Below are 19,682 nucleotides of genomic sequence, written 5' to 3'. Positions count from 1 at the left end.
CACACACACACACACAAGGTTATTTTCCTCTGTCACAGTCAAGTCTATACAGACCTTTTATAGTTCCCTTCTCAGCCCCTATGCCTCCTGGCTTCCCTCCCCGACCCCCAGGATGGAATGAATACCCTTGCTTTGTACATCTGCTGTCACCGCTCACGTTGAATGAAGCACCCTCCTCTTACTCTGCCACAGTGACCTCCCAACCGCTCATCCTGCCTCCCCAATCACCTGTGCACCCCAGCTGGGAGGACATAACACCCCCACTCCCCTTTGACCTCTCTGTCAAATGATTTCTGTCAATGATTTCTGTCAATGAAAACTGTCAATGATTTCCCACCACCAGCTGGATAAAGTGCCCTATGCTCGTTCTGGCCCTTAGGGCCTCCAAAACCTGACTCTCATCGTTCTTTCAGGCATTCTCTTGGAAAACTGTCTACGCTGGCAAGTCTGAGCTACATTCTGTTCTCTGCACTGGGGTTCAGAGCCCAGCTGCCTCCCTTGCCAGCTGTGTGACATGGGATACAATCCATCCCTCACTGAGCCTCAGTTTCCTTACCTGTCAGATGGGAATGCTAACTGGGATCTAGGAACATGGCCAATATTCAACCACCTTAACCTACAAAGATGGCAATTTCTAATGGTTCTACCTAAAATAAGACTCCAGAGGGTTGAGAGTGGTTGTGCATGAAGCCTGAACTCAGTTGCTGGCCTGTCGGCATCACTCAGGAGATGTTGGACCGTGAGCTGTTACCCTGCCCACACTATGTGACCTTGCATCCAGGAGGGACTTAGCAAATGCCCTTGGGATGGGTTCAAGCCAGTCCCATGTGGGCCTTTCTAGCCAGCCTCTGGAGGTCACAGCTGTGCCTCTCAGCCCTGCCCCCTGGACCCAAGCCCTCTCTCTGCAGGGCTGAATCTCACGGAGAAAATCAAGAAGATCAAGATCGTCTTCACTCCCACCATCTGTAAGCAGACCTGTGCCCGTGGGCGCTGTGCCAACAGCTGCGAGCGTGGCGACACCACTACCCTGTACAGCCAGAGCGGCCACGGGCATGACCCCAAGTCTGGATTCCGCATCTGTGAGTCCATTCCCAGCTCAGAAGGTTCCTGGCTGGCCCTGGGGGCGGGTGTGGGGGTGGGGGCCGGGGTGGGGGTTTGTGGAGAGGCAGTTGGTCAGAGGGACCGGCCTGCCTTGGCCTGGAGCCCAGATCTTCTGCAGGAAGGAAGTCCGGAGCTCTCCTACTGTGGCTCTCGTGAGCTGTCTGGGATCACACAATGCTGAGTCCTCACCCAGCTCTGTCACGTGTGACTCGGCAGGTCACACAACCTCTCTGAGTCCCAGTTTCCTCATAGAAGGCGAAGGAGTAAATAGGGCCACTCCCCTCACCAGCCTCCTGGTCACCATGGGGCTCAGGAAAGGCAAGGCCTAGTTATTATCCATCCTCCTTCACTCCCAGGCCTCTTGGAAAGTCCCTGCATTTCCGAGGGCACCGGGTTCCGGAAGCCATCAAACTTGGGGGCCCGGTCACCCCCCTCCCCCCACCCCGCTGGCCCACATAGTAGGTGCTGCTGTACGCTTCCGCCGCCAGTCACCCTGAGGTCGGTGTTGTAGATTTTTGCCAGATCCCCTGCCTGAACGGGGGCCGCTGCATCGGCAGGGACGAGTGCTGGTGCCCCGCCAACTCTACCGGGAAGTTCTGCCACCTGCCCGCCCCTAGGCTGGACCAGGAACCTCCAGAGAGGGGCCCCCGCCACAGGGCCCCGCTGGAGGGCCCCTTGAAGCAGTCCACCTTCACACTGCCTCTCTCCAACCAGCTGGGTGAGTGTGGGGCTGGGGAACCACGTGGGGTGGGTGCTGGCATCCTGATAGAGGAGATGGGAAACTGAGTCTCCAGCACTTCCTTCTCCTCCATCCTCAGGGCCCAGTTTCATTCCTTAAATTTTTCTCTGCCTTTCCTTCTGAGTTCATCAATTTATTTATTTATATGTTTTTTGCCCTTACCCTCTACTGGGTGCTATGAGTAAGACAAAAGAATCTAAGGGTAGGGTCCTGACTTTAAGGAACCCATGGGTCCTGGACAGGAGAGGGAAGATGCCTCTATTATTAGGTGCCAAATAAAGGGTACCAAAAAATACAGAATTTTGTAGATCAGGAGAGAGACCCAAGAGTGTTCTGGGAAGGCTGCCTGGAGGAGGTGGACTTCATTTAGGCCTTAAACAATGGGTTGGTTTTGGTTAAGCAGAGGGGAGTGGGAGGGCTTCCAGGGCAAAGGGACTAGTCTGAACAAAGGCATGGGGTGGGAACCACGCAGGGTTGGTTGGGCTGGAGCCCAAAGGCTGTGCAGGATCCTGGGAGGAGGTGGAATCAGGAAGGTACTTTGGAAGTTGGTAACGAAGGTTCTTCATAGGAAGGTGTGGAATGAAGGAGTCTGTGCTTTGTCCTATCCTCCCTGAGAAATTCTTCTGGGGTTTGGGTAGAGAGTGAAGAAAAGGAGGAGATCTGGGGAGACACACAGGGGCCCACCTGGCCTGACGGTGGGCTGATGCCACTCCTTGGAGGGTGGGGCCCTGTGTCCCCGCCTCTGACCCCAGCCCCTGTGCCCAGCCTCGGTGAACCCCTCCTTGGTGAACGTGCACATCCGCCACCCGCCTGAGGCCTCGGTGCAGATCCACCAGGTGGCTCGGGTGCGAGGCGAGGCCGAGGAGGCCCCGGAGGAGAACAGCGTGGAGACCAGGCCATCGCCCCGGCTCCCCGCCGGCCCCGGCCACGGCCGCTGGGACAGCAACCGCATCCCCGCCCGGTCCGGAGAAGCTCCCCGGCTACCTCCCCCAGTGGTGCCCAGGACTCCGGCCCTTCTGGGCCGATGCTACCTAAGCACTTTAAACGGACAGGTGAGATCGCAGCTCCAGCCCCAGCCCCAGGGGCTTTGAGACAGTAACTGCTCCCCGCAGTGCCCCTTCTCCTTCTCTCTCCTGCTTGTTCTTAAGAGAATATGGGAGTCTGCAGGGTCTCCCATTTCCCGATGGGAAAAACTCAGAGCATAAAATTGCCATGAGTGTTGAGAGGTTGGGCAAGCCAAGCCGGGCTCCAATGGGTACCTGTCAGTGCCAGGCACATAGAAGAGGACCCAAGAGAGGCCCCCTCAGCAGGGGAATAGGGGTCCTCGGGTCCCAGCAAATCCTGAGCTCTGCTGGAGCTGAGTATAGGACCCACGGGGCGTGGATAGAGGGGCTGTTAGATCTGGCAAGGAGTTTGGAGAGTTGAGTCACAGAGATGTAAAATCAGCAAATGCAGGGTAAACCCCAAAGCCTTGGGCATGTGAAGATAAAAGACAATTCCCTCTTTCGCTGACGGGATCCGCAGTCAGTGATGGGAAATCAAGCGAACTTTTCTGAGACCAGGCACCTAAAGACAGGGGCTAAGCCAAACTCAGGATGGTTTTCCTAGGGTTGCAGTTTGGCATTTCCAGAAACCCCTCCCAAGGTTAGGGAGCTGGAGCAGGTGGGGAGTAGCTCAAGGATAGGATCCTGGGTCCCTGGAGCTTCTCAACTGCAGTGTTGCTGAGCATGGGCCCTGCTCGTGGGAGGTGGTCCTGGCATTCTCTGGAGTTTGATGGAGGAAAGCCCATCCTTCAGGACCCCTGTGTCTTTGGACTGGGGGCATGGATGGGGGGCAGTTTGCAGACCTCACAGAGAAGATCTTGTCTGGGTGTGCCACTGCCACCCCGTCCCCTAAGTTTAGTGTCTGGCAGGGTGGACCTCGGGTTTCTCTACTTCCTTCTGGAACAACGCCTCCCCTCCCCTCCCCTCCCTGGGGTGGGGGCATTCTCTGGCAGTATGTGAGGGGTGAACTCATGACTCAGGCTCTCCTGGGACATCTCTGTGCGGGAGAGGGAAGCAGGTGACAAGTGCCCATGGTCCTTTTTATTCCAGTGTGCCAATCCCCTGCCGGAGCTGACGGCCCACGAGGACTGTTGCGGCAGTGTGGGGGCCTTCTGGGGGGTGACCTCCTGTGCCCCGTGTCCACCCAGACCAGGTGAGTGCTGGGTGCCAGGCTCCAGGGTTGTGAACAAAGCTCTCCCAGGGCCTGGCCTCTGCAGCAGACACCCCTCCCCAACACACACACCCTGCCCTGCGTCTCCCACCAGGGTCTCAGAGGCCAGGCCCGTAGAAAAAGCTGGTAAACTGGGCAGGCTCTCCAGGTCTGCTTCCGACTGGCGGCAGAAGCTCCTGACAGCTCAGACCTGCAGCCGGGTGAGCGTGGCCTGCCTGCTCCATCTGATGGCCTGAAAGAGGTTACTGCCTTTCACCAGTTGTTCTCACTCAGATTTTAGGAATCCCATCCCAGGCTGGGCCCCCTGGTATACCCCTCAACCCCCTCCCCAGAGGCCCCGAGGTTTTTGATTTAGACACTCAATGTTTCCTTCATTCTCTCCTCCTCACCTCCTGCTTCCGATCTCCCAGTCTTTAAATCTGGGTTGGGTACCTGCCCCAGAATATCCTGGGCCTTGGGGTATGGGAAACTCCGCTTCCCACCCTCTTTCCAGTGATGAGAAAGCCTAACGTATTCATTCATTCAGTCAGTCAGTCAGTCAGCAAATACTCACCAGGTGCCTCGTGTACTCTGAGCCCTGAGAATTCAGGAATGCTGTTCTCATAGGCATTGCTCTTAAAGTTGGGAGGCGGGTGACAAGGTTCCTGTGCCTGACTATGGCTCCTGCCCACTCAGCCTGTCTTCCCCTCCCCGCCCCATGCAGGTCTCCCTCCTAGGTCTGGGCCCAGGCCTGGCAGGTATTTCTTTTGCCTGTCAGCAGTCGACTTGGTGAGTCAGATTTGTGGGGGGCCTGGCCCAGAGCCCAAAGGTGGGAGCGGCAGGACTGTTCCTTACTTCAGACTCGCCTGTGGAGCAGTGATCATATTTTCCAGACTAAAAAAAAATGTGGACAGTTTGACAGTGTGATAAACTCTTTGGTGAAGCAGCACAGGATAGTATTTAGCTTTCAGGCCTGAGTGTCCAACACACGATGGGTACCAGTCCCAGCTCTTACCTGCTGAGCTCCGTCTGCCTCGTCTCCGATCTGTGAAGTGGAGACAGGAACAGTGCCAGCCTCATGGGGCCGCTGTCAAGAGTCAGTGAGATGGTGCCTGTACCTACCATTAGGGCATTTTATGGTGCAGTTGCTCAGTCGTGTCCGACTCTTTGTGACTCCATAGACTGGGGCCTACCAGGCTCCTCTGTCCATGGGATTTTCCAGGCAATAGTACTGGAGTGGATTGCCATTTCCTTCTCCAGCGGATCTTCCTAACCCAGGGCTCGAACCCGGGTCTCCTGCATTGTGGACAGACGCTTTACCGTCTGAGCCACCAGGGAAGTCAAACTGTTAGAAAGTATCCCTCCAAAAAGGGTAAAGGGACTGGCCCCATCGCTTGGTGGGGAAGTGTATGGAACTGCTCAGCATCTCCCCCTGCAGGCCAGAGATGTTTTCACCACTTTTCTTCCTCCTGGTCAGACCCACCCTTGAGACTTCCTCATACCACACTCTATTCAGCCAACACTGATGAAGTACCCACAGTGTGCAGCCCTGACCAAACAGTGAAGAACAGGTAGAAACAGTGCCGCCCCTCTCAAGCGTACAGTCTGGTGGTGGAGCGGGGTTGCAGACAGCAGAGCTGGGGCCGTGGATAGCTCCTGCAGCACTTTTGTGCAAGTGAGTGAAAGGTGCCCCTTCCACGTGTTCAGAATAGTCTTTATAATTAGACAAGTGCAGGATGCCAATGATTCTGTCAGATGGCATCCTTCTGTGCAGTGTGCAGCCTGCACATCCGTACACTGTGGGCTAAGAGGTCCTTCCTCAAACTGGTGGATCAGGGAAGGCCTTTGTAGGAGGTGACATCCAGGATGAGGTCTAAAGAATTATTAGAGTAAGCCAAAGAGGTGGGGAAGTTCCTAATAACCCAAGAAAATGGCATAGGCCGGCGAGATCAAGCGCGTGAGAACATTTCCTGGAGCAGAACACGCCCAGGGCTGAGGCCTCACCCCCTCCCTGCACCAGGTGGTGCCTCTGAACACCACCTCCCTGACTGTGTTCAGCACATCTCAGCAAGCTGGGCACCAGGGTGCAGACCCTGGAATGTTAAGCATTCCCCATACTGAGCAAGAAATTACAAAGACAGGGCAATGTCAACATTTAAAATGTGGTAAAGTGCAGTTGGGCATTGTGGAGAGAAGGGGCAGGACGCTGGGGAAACTTGTTTGTATTGACAGGGTGCCAGACAGCTCCACGCCCAAGCCTGGGGAGCCGGGGTGAGGAGTGTTTCTTTAAGTAGGCAAGACAGGCAAACTACTGTGCAAGACTCAGGAAAAAGAAGGTGAGCGGCTGGGGTGGGTTTGGGAATGGTTGGCAAGACAGGCATGACTCCTGTGTTCTAGAATGTTCTCAGCCCTGGTGGCTTTGCCCCTCTGAACCTCTACTTCTCTTCTGATAAAAACACTACTGTACCCTTCAGGGAAGGGCTTTGTTGCTCCCAACAAGGTAGTCTAATAGAATCAGGGGGTGAGGGAAGTAATAAAGCCAGAAGCTGGGGTGGGGGAGGAGTCACGTGTGACTTCATACTTTCCCTAAATCACCTTTGACTCCTGAGGCTGTACAGGACGGTTGAAGAAGGTCCCTGCAGAATACTGCTATTTGTGACATGGGAAAGGACTGCCTTGATGCTCAGTTACATGGCTCAGACAAATCTCTTTTCTTCCAAAAAAAAAAAAATTCCTCAATGTCTTCTTTCTCAAGGAAGCAGCTCAGGGAGTCAATCGAGGCCAGCCTCTGGTCCCCCGACCCTTTCTCCCTTCACTCTGAGTGGCAGATGCAGCTGACCTGCCACGACCTGGCCTGAGCCACATCTTCCTGACCCTTGGGCAGTTATCAGAGGTCCTGGCTCAAGAGCTGTGGCCGTTTGCCCCACCAGGGTCTGGAGAGCACACAGCCCTCAAAAGCCACTTTGATTGAGGCCACATTTTTGAGTTTTCACCCGAGAAAGACAGACATCTGTGTTGACTGGAAAGTTGGCCACTGCCCCATCTGGCTTGGCACTGGCCCCTTTGCTGCGGCAGGCGGGGCTGGCACACGGCACGCGGCCCGCAGTGGTGGGCCCCAGCTGTTTGCCACGAGACCATGTCTCCATCTGCCTGGTGTGGGATGAGTTCACCTTGGAACCCAGGCCCCTCTCTGTATCTCCAGGGAGAGCCGATTCTCTTGCTCTGCCCCTTCAAGGAATTATACGACTTTCCCTCTGAAAAAGCAATCATAGCTGCCAGTTACTGAATTTTTACACTATGCTGTGCTTTCACGTGCGTTATCTCACTTCACTGTCGTGACCACCTGCAAGCTAAGGATCTTTATCCCCATTTGTTGGGGGAGAAAAATGTAGCTCAGAGAGGGCTAAAGAGCTTGTCCAAGGTCACATAGCTAGGACCAAGGAGCTATATTTCAAATCACACTGTGTCTAATGCTTAACGGATCAGGATCTCCATAATCAGTGAGGGGGTGAGGGGACTAGTGAAATTCACTCAGTCATGTCTGACTCTTTGCGACCCCATGGACCATACAGTCCATGAAATTCTCCAGGCCAGAATACTGGAGTGGGTAGCCTTTCCCTTCTCTGGGGGATCTTCCTAACCAGGGATTGAACCCAGGTCTCCCTTATTGCAGGCGGATTCTTTACCAGCCAAGCCACCAGGGAAGCCCAAGAATACTGGAATGGGTAGCCTATCCCTTCTCCAGCAGATCTTCCCGACCCAGGAATAGAACTGGGGTCTCCTGCATTGCAGGCAGATTCTTTACCAACTGAGCTATCAGGGAAGCCCTGGGACTGCCTGATCCGTAATCAGTAAGGGGTCGGGTTGGGGTGTTGGGACTGCCTAAAGACAACACCAGTCAGGATACTAGACCAGGATTTTAGTCAAGAGGGTGCATCCCAGGACTGTATTCCAGGTGTACATGAAAGCCAGCACCCAGCCAGAAGACTGGATTGAACAGACAGGCCAGGCACCAGCCAGGAGCACTGGTCTGAGTTAAGGGCGATGTGTTGAAAAAACATGGGGTGGGGAGAGGAGCAGGTAAGCTTGTTCTGTGTGGTTTGGTGAGGGGGGAAAAACAGATGTATGGAAGTTTCTAGTAGGCAGAGCTCAATTGGAAGCTGAGCAGTAGGGAGAACTTATTAAAAACTGCAGCTGTCTAGCTCTATAGTGGGATGTTTCCAGAAGTCCTCAGCCCCCCACCACGAAGAGTGTGCCTACCAAGAACTAGTGAGTGGAAGGAGTGGGAGAAGGAACTTGATTTTCAAGGGGATGGAGGTTTATGTAGATGTCTGGAAATTGATTTGAAACTCTCAGTAGAAGGAAAGCCTTGGTTTGGGTTGGTTTTGCCATGATCCTTGCCCACAAGGGGTGTTCCGGCTGTCAGTCTGTGATGTCAGCCCCTGGGGAGAATGGGCGTGTGAAGGTGATGTCTGAGGGGGCTGGGGCACAGAATCCTAGTGTGAGTCATGGCAGCATCACCCCGTCACGTCCTCCTGTGTGTGTGTGTGTGTGTGTGTGTGTGTTAGTCGCCCAGTTGTGTCCAACTCTGTCCCACCAGGCTCCTCCATCCATAGAATTCTTCGGGCAAGAATACTGAAGTGTGTATCCATTCCCTTCTCCATGGAATCTTCCTGACTTAGGGATCGAACCTGGGTCTCCTGCATTGCAGGTGGATTCTTTACCATATGTGCCACCAGGGAAGCCCCACATCCTCTTTAGATGCTCTTAATTCAGAAGGTGTGATATGAGCCGGGCACCATGCTTGTTCTCCTTTCATTGCATGCTAACCACACCTCTAGGTGGTGTTACTATCTTCATTTTATAGATGAAACTGGCCCTGAAGCTCCAGGTCTATGTGACCCCAGCCCTCTAGTTCTAATTGCTCTGTAATCTGCTTCCTCTGCCTCTTGGCTTGGGCATTCGCTGAACTAGAGGACCTGGGCCGGGGGAACAGCTGTGCCGGGGTGGGGCTCCTGTTCCTTGCGACTCTGGGTCAGACGCCCAGTCTCCTGCCCTAAAGAAATGAGATTTTCCAAATTGCAGTTTGTTGGGCTGAAAAAAGTCGTGATTCTTTGGCTCAGGGTTGTTCTGAGAGCTTCCAAGGGACTCAGAGCCTCCTGGGAAATGTGTCTCAGCTCACGTTCACACCCTTCCTACCCCCGCAGGGGTGTCACTGACACGTGGCATCTCTGGCCTGGAGAGCCCCAGGGAGCGGTGGGGTCGGGGTGGCTGGTGTGGTACCCATTTGAGCCAGGTGTCTGACCAGACCCCTCCCTACCTCATGGTTCATAGTGACCGAGACACCCATTTTGACTTCAGATCCACCCTGAAGAAGCAGTCAGAGCCCATCTTTGGGTGGGATTTCTGCATCACTGGTAGCAGGGAGGGTGATCCATTAGGACTTCACCACCAGAATAATGGACATTATGATAATAATCAATATGTGACAAGCCTCACGCTCAGACATTTTCTTGCTTGTTTAGTGTTCACAATAATGCCCTGAGAAAAGAATGGTCATCTTCATTTTACTGATAAGAAAACCAAGGCTCAGAGAGTTACTTGCCCAAGTCTCTCCAGCCAGTAAGGAGCAGCCGGCCAGCTTGTTGTCCTTAAAACTGTGTTGCTGTAAGGGAGGGAGGGAGGGAGGGAAGGAAGGAGCGGGGAGGTCTAGGGGAGCATCTCCAGGGACTGTGCCAGGCCCTGAGCTAGCTTTAGTCTGATGTTGATCGTTTCAATAAAGTTAATCCTCACAAAAACCCATAAACTGAGTTTCTATCCTACTTCTACATGGGAAAAAAATTAAGGTTTTTTTTTTTTAATTGAGGGAGGTTAAGAAGTGTGCCCCAAGTCACACAGCTAGTCAGAGTGGAGCCAGGAATTAGATGTGAGCCTGCCTGCCCCAGCACCCACACCCTTTCCGCTGCCCCAGGGGAGTCGAAGTTTTCTTTCCAGCTTACCCGCCAGAGTTTGCAAATCAGGACTGAAGCTTCAGCCTGTACATGTGCCCGTGTGTATCGAGTGTGTGTGTGTGTTCTCTGGACCCTCCACATCTCTCTGCTACAACCATCTGTCATCACAGACTGAGATCAGCATGGCTTGTAAACAGCCCCGTAGCCAGACATATGTCTCCCCCCATCTCCTCCCCGAGCTCTGTCAACAGAGTCAGGGCCAAAACTGTCTCCAGCAATTAGTTTGCCCTTGTTGAGGCCTCCTTGGGGATTCCAGCAGCTGAGGGTAAGAATCAGCAGGGCAGGGGCAGGCTGCAGCCAGTGGCCCTTCTGCTTCCTTCTGAGAGCAACGGAGGGTTGGCAGTGAGTGGACAGGGCCCGAGGCCAGGGCCAGAAGACCTGAGCTCCAGGCCCACGTGGCCCAGCTTTCCTGACCAGGAAAGTCACACACATCTGCCCGACCTGCTTCCCAAGCATCTGGGGGTGTTCAGACTCCTTGGACTTCAGGTTGAGTCCAGCTGACCCCTCAGCAGCTGCTTTGGCCTCTCAGGTCAAGGTCCCAACTGCAAGGCCACTCTGCAAGAGCCTCTTTGAAACACCCACAGGAATCCCAGCTCAGCACTCTGTCTTTCCAGATCCACAAGTCCTCTGCTCTCCGACCCTGGTTTTATCTTGATCTGGCTGAGGGGCCACAGGAGGAGTACAGGGTCTTCACTGTTTCCTTTATCAATTCTATATGATTCTCCCATTGTACACATTGTGGAGCATTTGCCAAGGATCTGATTAATTCCCCAGCATCTGATGAACTCCTCTGACCTCCTTCAGCATGACTCCACCTTTTTTTCTCATTCACTCTCTTGATCCCTTGTACTTAAAGAGGAGGAGGTCCCAGGAAGAGTGATAGGTCTCCTTCTGGGCAGGTATCACCCTATGGCCTCTGGACCCTAGGAATTCTTGTCCTAGACAACTCCTAAGGCTTGTCATGAATTCATGAATTCATTCATTCATTTGTAGTTAGTAGAGGGATGGTTCAGAATTTGTCTTCTGGAGCAGATTCATAATCCCAGTTCCATTCGCCAGCTGGGTGACCTTGGACATGTGTCTTAACCTCTTTATGCCTCAGTTTGCTCATCTGGGCGTTGGGGATAAGATTAGTATCTCCAAGGGCTGTTATGAGGATTAAATAAGTTATTACCTGTAAAGCCTTTATAAAAGGGCCTAGCCCATAGTACAAGATATTTTGCTGTGCTGTGTCAGTCATGTCCAACTCTTTGCAACCCCATGGGCTGTAGTCCACCAGGCTCCTCTGTCCATGGGGATTCTCCAGTCAAGAATCCTGGAGTGGGTTGCCATGCCCTCCTCCAGGGGATCGTCCCAACTCAGGGGTCAAACCCAGGTCTCCCACATTGTAGGCAGTTTCTTTACCGACTGAGCCACCAGGGAAGCCCAAGACTACTGGAGTGGGTAGCCTATCCCTTCTCCAGGGGATCTTCCCGACCCAGGAATTAAACCAGGTATCCTGCATTGCACGCAGATTCTTTACCAGCTGAGCTTCCAGGGAAGCCCACAAGCCTTTTTAATGCTTGCTACTGTATTATTCATTCCATTTTGACTGAGTGCCTGTATTGTTCCGTGTGCTGGGCGTGTTTCCAGAGACATAGCAATGACCGTGAAGGTAAGGTTCCTGTCCTCACAGAGTTTACACTTTGTCAGGGGAGCTTTATAAAGAGCTTACAGTTTATCAGGGGAGATGGACAAGCAAACAGGCAGCCACAGCACATTTAATCACTATGATGAGGGAAGGCCTGTGTGCGTTGGGAGCACTTGAGAGATGTGCCTGGTGATACCCGCTCTATCCCATCAGTGCCAAAATCTCACCCAGAGCTGTGGATGGGTGCTGAGTTCTCATCCTAAGCCAGGGTCTCTCCCTTCCACATGGTCATCTGAACTTTGGTTTTCTTTCCCTCAAAGAGATATAAGCAGATTTTTCTGGATCGGATGCTGTACTTGTCCTTACAGAAGCTAGGAAGGAGCCCCTTATAGATGACTTGGCCTCTGTGAGGTGTGAGGAGAGGCGCTGAGGGTCCTGCTAAAGTGGGCATTTCACCAGGAACACTGGCTTCGGCATTTCTTTCTAGAAGCCTGCCCCTGCCAAGTGTTGTCCAATCAACGGTTTCTCTTCAGGCCAGTGAGAGGGCAGAGTCCTCTCGGGAGGAAGGCGCTTTACAGGAAAAGCATGTGTTTCCAGACTCACGAGAGAGCCCAGCTGCTCTCAGTTCACATGTTCCCTGGTTCACAGGGTACAGGGTTTCCTGCGGGTGCCATGGCTGGGTCCACCCTTCCTCTGAGCCCAGCTCTCCACCACCCCTCTCCTGTTTGTTAAAGAAGCAAAAAGTTTGTGGCATATATGTATACATATGTATATACGTATTCGGAGAAGGCAATGGCACCCTACTCCAGTACTCTTGCTTGGAAAATCCCATGGACGGAGGAGCCTGTTAGGCTGCAATCCATGGGGTCGCTAGAGTCTGACATGACTGAGCGACTTCACTTTCACTTTTCACTTTCATGCATTGGAGAAGGAAATGGCAACCCATTCCAGCGTTCTTGCCTGGAGAATCCCAGGGACGGGGGAGCCTGGTGGGCTGCCGTCTATGGGATCGCACAGTCGGACACAACTGACTTAGCATAGCATAGCATACGTATTTCAACTTCAATTTACAATCCTTTGTTAAAGTTCTGCCTAATTTCTCCCTCGGGGCACCAGCTTACTGCCCTGGCCTCCTGGCTCCCCGCTTCCTCCTCTCGGGGTGGGGGAAGCACCCTTCACAGCCAGAAGCTTGGTTGCAACCCTGACTCAGCCCCTTCTGAGAGTCACCGTCCTTCCTAACTTGTTAACTGGGGATAATGACCCCTGCCTCGTGGAGTTATTGTGAGAGACGGGACCATATGCGCCCAAGGGCTCCAGCCTCCAACGCGCCGTCCAGATGTTCCCGGCCCCCTGGCATCCGCCTCGCGCCATTCCTTCCCACCTTCTGCTCCTCATAAATCAGCTTGCTTTTTGAGTTTCCCCAAACAACTTCCCCTCGTGCTTTTCCTCCTCCCTTGCCTCCCTGTCCTCAGTTCTTGCCACCAGGCGCCAGGCCAGACACTCACATTTCCCAGCCTCACCCCCATCCATCTTCTCAATGTCAGCAGCGTTTCCAGATCCCTTGCTTATCTCTGCACTGCGGCCTTTTAGGCTGTTTTCCCCCATGTGGGTGACGACATGCAAACCCTGGGGAAGACCGTTTGCGGAAAATATGTATAAATATGTATACATATGTAGTTGGTGATGGACAGGGAGGCCTGGCGCTGCGATTCATGGGGTCGCAAAGAGTCGGACACGACTGAGCGACTGAACTGAACTGATATATATTACAACTTCAATTTACAATCCTTTGACCCCCCCCCCAAAAAAAAGTGAAGTTTTACTAATTTATGGCTTCACTTGATCTCTGTATCAGGCAGTTCCAAGCATCCTCAGGTGAGAGTGAGCCTTCCAGGGAAACACAGCGCCTCCTCATGTTTGTCTTCCGTATCACAACACGGACCGCACGACAGTGTTTGGCTTGTGGGTTTTTTCAGTTAGGTGGTCTGCTGTTAACTAAAGCAACACTCACCAAATGGAGAAGTGACTCTAAAACATTCTTGCAAAGAAACAGGATTTAAAATAATACGAATAATTGCAATCATTTAAAAATGCAAGGCTAACGATTCTCCTCTGACAGGTCATTAGCTATATTCCAAGGTAAAAGTAACAACGGCCTCTCACATGGGACCCAAAATGGACCCCAGGAGTCAGATAATCAAGAAGGCTATACGAAAATACAGCTTATATCTAGCATCATTAATACCAAACCCCACCTTCAGTGTGTAATGTGCCCAGAGATAACAGCTAATGATGAACTAAAATCTATCTTGATTAGAAAAAACATTTTAAAACACCAGAGGACTTCTCTGGTAGTCCAGTGGTTGCAACTTTGAGCTCTCAGTGCAGGGGCATGGGTTTGATCCCTGGTCAGGAAACTAAGATCCCACATACCAAAAACAAAAACAAAAATAACAAGTGAGTGCATACTTTGCTGTACAATTGGATGAAGGTATCTTGGACTGCAAGGAGATCCAACCAGTCCATCCTAAAGGAGATCAGTCCTGGGTGTTCATTGGAAGGACTGATGCTGAAGCTGAAACTCCAGTACTTTGGCCACCTCATGCGAAGAGTTGACTCATTGGAAAAGACCCTGATGCTGGGAGGGATTGGGGGCAGGAGGAGAAGGGGATGACAGAGGATGAGATGGCTGGATGGCATCACCGACTCGATGGACATGAGTTTGAATGAACTCCGGGAGTTGGTGATGGACAGGGAGGCCTGGCGTGCTGTGATTCATGGTGTGCAAAGAGTTGGACACGACTGAGTGACTGAACTGAACTGAATAGGTATTCCTAATGCCTCTCTTGGTACTTGCAAGAATCTATTTCAACAATAAATATATGAAGAACTATCTATTGTGTAAGCCACTAAAGGCTGAATCTATATGGAAGATAGAAGAACTATATTCTCAACAATATATGACTTCTTGAATAAAGATAAGATTTACCCAATAACTCTATAATCTCAGTTGATGTTAGGACCAGCAAGGTAATGGAGCTGAAGAAGACTGTGTGTAATGTCCCCTCACCAGAACCTTCATAGGCAAGCTATTGCCACAAAGGAGTCAGAGCTAGGAGAAGATACCTTGCCACAGGAAATCATCACACTGTTAACTTTATAAAACAAGACATTAAAAGTATTATGGTATCTTTACAGAACTTCATGTTGCAACAGTATCTGTAGAATCCCTGTACCCTTCAGAATTAGTGGCTACAACTTGACAAGGAAATTATCAAACTGAAACATGAGTTCTTCTTTGTTTTTTTTTTTAAACAAAAAGATAGATGCTCCACATTTGTTGCCTTTACCTTTGATGACAGGTAGCTGTCAGCAGTATTCCATCTGCTAGTGCTTTTGAAGAAAAAAAATATTTAAATAAACACATCTTCAAAGGACTTCTTTGGAGGTTGACATATAAATCTGTCCCTCCAAGGTAGTGGAGATGTTTTCTCTGTTCCTATTAGATGTCAGTTGTGTTTTTTTAATGCACACTTCTTTTCTCTCTCTCTTTAAAGTAAAGGGGAATGTTGTGAAATCAAGATAGGAGTTATCAGCACCAAAGTACTGAGAGTTATTGCCTGGTTGGTCCATCTGGACTCAGACTGCTGCCCAGTTTTGTTCACTATAATCTTCAAGCAGGGATGCTTTCCAAGCAAGTCGTGGTGGGAGAGAGCCTTTTGAAAATGGATGTTGGAAATAATCCCATCATCGTGTGATTTGTTGCTGTAAATCCACTCATTTGCATACCTGAAAAACTTGAGAACAGGTTTTCTAACTTTTTTGAATTTGTCAGCGTAACTAACTGACCTTAGGGAACATGAAACTCTACTAACCAAATGTCAACATGGTTGAAATTGCATCACACAGTTGGTGAGTGTGAATGAATGAATATCATTGTTTTATAAGCACAACCAGCAGTGAGCATCTTCCATCTCTGAGATTCTTTGTCTCAGATAATGCTGTTTATGGCAGCATTAAAATTAAACATCAAAAGAAACCAAACTTAGAACCCGACTGTGAATTGTCATATCCAGATGTTTAAACACTAACAAAATAACTAGTTGTGTAAGATGCAGCCATTAGGAGAAGGTGGGTGATGAGCACACGGGACCTCTGTACTATCTTTTGCAACTTCCTGCAACTCTATAATTACTTCACAAACAGAAAGTAAAAATTGAATAAAACTTGTTCAATCACATGTTTTACAACATTGATATCATATAATATAAACTGTATCTAATATTATAACTATATACAAGATATATAGTCACTTAGTATCATTTTTAGTTGTAGCAAGGTGCACTGAGAGTAGCCTGGTGAGAGCCAGGGAAAGGATTTTGGCCAAGGAGGCACAGCTGCCCAGGGCGATGGCTTGGGGGGCTGAGGCCTCATAGCTGCAGGGTGGGCTGGACATCCAGACTGCGCCCCACTTCCCAGCATGGGTGACAGAGGAGCCCAAGGGCCCTCCACTGAGACCTGTCTGTATCTTCACTCCTTAGCCTCCCCGGTGATTGAAAATGGCCAGCTGGAGTGTCCCCAGGGGTACAAGAGACTGAATCTCACTCACTGCGAAGGTAAGGATGACCAGGCCCAGGGCTGGGCTTGGGGAGCCGAGATGACAGAGGTACGATAATGCAGAGAGCCGCTCCCCCGTGGCAGACGTAGCGGCTGCCGCTGTCTGAGTGATCTTCGCTGGGCCAGTAAGCCCCAGCTTGGGCCAGGGGGGTTGGGGGGGGCGGTGGCTGCCAGCTCCAGGGCCTAAGGAAGTCAGAGGGTAATGATGGTGCAAGCTGAGCAGGGCCTGGGAGCCAAACTGTCCCCTCCGCCACTTCTCCCCCGACCCCCACCCAGATCTAGAGCTGTGTGGTGCAGCAACTCAGGGTGCTCTCCCCGCATATCCATTCCCCTCCTGGGCTGCTCTCCCTGGAACAGGAGGACTTTGGACTCCGGGGTGGGAGATCAAGTCAGTCTGCAAAGATGGGATCTCTGTGGACTTTTCCCAGCAAAGCCCCTCAGCTTCTCAGGCCTCCTTCCTGGAGTGGGGCAGGCACAGGCAGAGTTGGGGCCAGGGGAAGGAGACCCTGAAGCACAGTCCCCAGGCTGGGCTGGGCTGGCTGACAGGCTCTGTGAAGCCAGTGAGGCCTGGATGCTCTGCATTAGAGACCATCCCAGAGGGACAAGGCCCAGGGACACCTCAGGACCAAAGAATGGGAAGGGGGGCGCTCAGCCATGGCTCTGAGCAGGGAACCCTTGTTGGCTGTGGACCTGGCAAGAGGTATGATGTGAGCTGGGCCTGCCAGCCCCTGGGAGGCTCCTGGGGTTGAGACAGATGCCCTTTGGGGAACTGGATAAATCGCTGTCTGTATGGTTTGCTTTGGGTGAACCCAGATTAGAGGCAGGAGACAGATGGCCTCCTAGATCCCCTCCCTTGGAGGGTTCTTCAGGAGAGAGGAATCTGGGCTATCTCTGCCTATGGGGATTTCCAGCCCATGGATAAGAACTGGTGCCTGGGCCAGGCAAAAGGAGAGGCCTCTGATCCAGCCCAGCCCGGAAGATCTGCCTTCTTCAGAGGCAATGAAGCAAGGATCTCATGGCCAGTGGGTGTGCAGAGAAGTTAGTATTTTTGCCCTTAGAGAATGCAGTGGGGCTGCTCGTATCTAAACCATCCCCAGTGGCCTCTCTGCCTGGCAGGTCTCCCGGTCTGCAGGATTAAAGGGATTCCCAGGATCTCAGATGGGCTCTCCACCTTCCTTCCGCTGAGCTGCCGAGGGGCCCTCCCCAGGAGACCCTGCCCCTAAAACCTCCTCCTACCCATGTCTGTGGCTGCAATCTCCCTGTCTGGGATGCGACCCCGCATCTCTGCACCTGTAGGAACCGTCCCTATTGTCTCCATCCTTGTCGCCTACTTCCGCAGGCTAATCTGGGGGTATTGCTATAAGCTACAGGCTAATCTGGGGGTATTGCTATAAGCTGCATGCATTGCTCTAGGTCTTAGTTCACAGTGATGGACGAGACACAGCCGCTGTCCCAGGTGAAGGCAGATGCCGTAACAACTTCACACAATGAGAGAAGTGCTCTCGAGAGGACGAGGCACTGGGTGCTTTGGCATCCTTTCCAGACTGGAAGATCAGGGAAGGCTCCAGGTGATACTGGGCTTCCCTGATGGCTCACTTGGTAAAGAATCTGCCTGCAATGCAGGAGATTTGATTTGATTCCTAGGTCGGGAAGATCCTCTGGAGAAAGGATAGGCTACCCACTCCAGTATTCTTGGGCTTCCCTCGTAGCTCAGCTGGTAAAGAAACTGCCTGCAATGCGGTGATATCTGACCTAGACTTTAAAAACGAGTGTGCTCTGCTGTGTGCTAAATCACTTCAGTCATGTCTGACTCTTTGCAACCCGGTGAACAGTAGCTCGCCAGGTTTCTCTGTCCATGGGATTCTCCAGGCAAGAATACTGGAGTGGATTGCCATTTCCTCCTTCAGTGGATCTGCCTGGCCCGGGGATCGAACCTGCATCTCTTGGGTCTCCTGCATTGGCAGGCAGATTCTTTACTACTAGCGCCACCTGGGAAGTAGAGTAGGCTTGGCCAACTAAAAAGGGACATGGGGATTCTAGGCTGAGGGACCAGCATGAGCCAAGAAGCAGTTTGGGCTAGCTGGAGTACCACCAGTGTATCCACAGGAGATTACACAGGCATCCCAGGGTCTTATCAGAGCCACCGATTCAGCCACAGGCTTTTGGAAAATGGTGGAGAGCCTTGGATACCAGGTGAGAGTTTAGAGGCTCCCTCTAGGAGGTGATGGGGAGCCCAGAAGCTTCTCAAGCAGATGGGAGGCAACTCAGATTTGTGTTTAGATGTCACTCTGTCCGCAGTCTGGAGGCAAACAGATCGGTTCCCTTCTTATCTCTCCCTCCCCCAATAGAACATCCAGCAAGGAGTAGCTCCCCTTGGTGCCCAAGCTGGGTCATCTTTCAACATCTTTATTCCTGTGCCCAGTGCCTACTCCCCCAAAAGCCTGTGGGCAAGCAGGTGGCTCTGGGCTGCCAAGTGTTACCTGCAGGTCCCAGAGCTGGGTGCCCATCACAGATCATCCATGTTCACCATCATCAACAAAGGTGCCATCGCCAGGAGGGCTTCTGACATCTTGGAGTGTGAGGGTTGGGATTTCCCCTGCCCTCCTCCCAGTGCCTACTTCCAGCCTCTCACCTCATCTTCCTTGCTGAGGTCTCCCATCCTGCAGCTTCTCACTATGGACACGACCCTTGGATCTTGGGTCCAGCAGAGATGCTTCGGGGTCTGTCCAGGAAGACTGAATAGGAGGCACTGGGCACCATTCTCCACCCTCCAAGCCACCTCTCCCCTTATCTGCTCCTTTTTACTTCCCAGGATGCCACTTACTAGCTGAGTGACTTTGGGCAAGTCACTCCTGGAGCCTCAATTTCCTCACTTGTAAAATGAGGCCATGTGGACCTACTTGATAAAATTGTGAGAAGTAAATAATATATCATATGCAAGGGCTTCCCAGATGGCACAGTAGTAAAGAATCTGCCTGCCGATGCAGGAGACGTGGGTTTGATCCTTGGGTCCGCAAGATCCCCTGGAGTAGGAAATGGCAACCCACTCCAGTATTCTTGCCTGGAGAATCCCAGGGACAGAGGAGCCTGGTGGGTTCCAATCCATGGGGTCACAAAAAGCCAGACACAACTGATCGACTGAGCACGTACCCACACACACACACACACACATCATATGCAAACCAGCTGGTGTGGTCCCTGGCATGCTAGGCACTCAGTGAACACTAACATTAACATTATGACCATAATCACCAGTTCCTGGACCCAGTGATTTGCAATGTTTATCTAATTTTATCCCCCTAATGGGACTGCATGGTGGTTACTACTATTATCCCCACTTTACAAATGAGAAATTGAGGCCCAGCGAGAGGGATCACACTGAGTAAACAGC

At 51.9% G+C, this 19,682-nt stretch overlaps 1 protein-coding gene across 4 annotated transcripts in view; it reads left to right on the top strand.

Moving 5' to 3' along the window:
• Positions 1 to 19,682, top strand: part of LTBP2 (latent transforming growth factor beta binding protein 2) — a 109,858-nt gene that overhangs the window by 56,611 nt on the left and 33,565 nt on the right. For all 4 annotated transcript variants that reach the window (XM_061429441.1, XM_061429443.1, XM_061429440.1 and 1 more), the window contains exons 5-9: positions 909 to 1,079; positions 1,613 to 1,819; positions 2,606 to 2,892; positions 3,934 to 4,036; positions 16,216 to 16,290. In XM_061429441.1, the coding sequence (XP_061285425.1) occupies positions 909 to 1,079; positions 1,613 to 1,819; positions 2,606 to 2,892; positions 3,934 to 4,036; positions 16,216 to 16,290 (843 nt within the window). The remainder of the gene's footprint in view (positions 1 to 908; positions 1,080 to 1,612; positions 1,820 to 2,605; positions 2,893 to 3,933; positions 4,037 to 16,215; positions 16,291 to 19,682) is intronic.

The sequence above is a fragment of the Bos javanicus genome, chromosome 10, assembly GCF_032452875.1.
Source record: "Bos javanicus breed banteng chromosome 10, ARS-OSU_banteng_1.0, whole genome shotgun sequence".
Lineage (NCBI taxonomy): Eukaryota > Metazoa > Chordata > Mammalia > Artiodactyla > Bovidae > Bos > Bos javanicus.
This window is presented reverse-complemented; position numbering and strand designations above follow the sequence as displayed.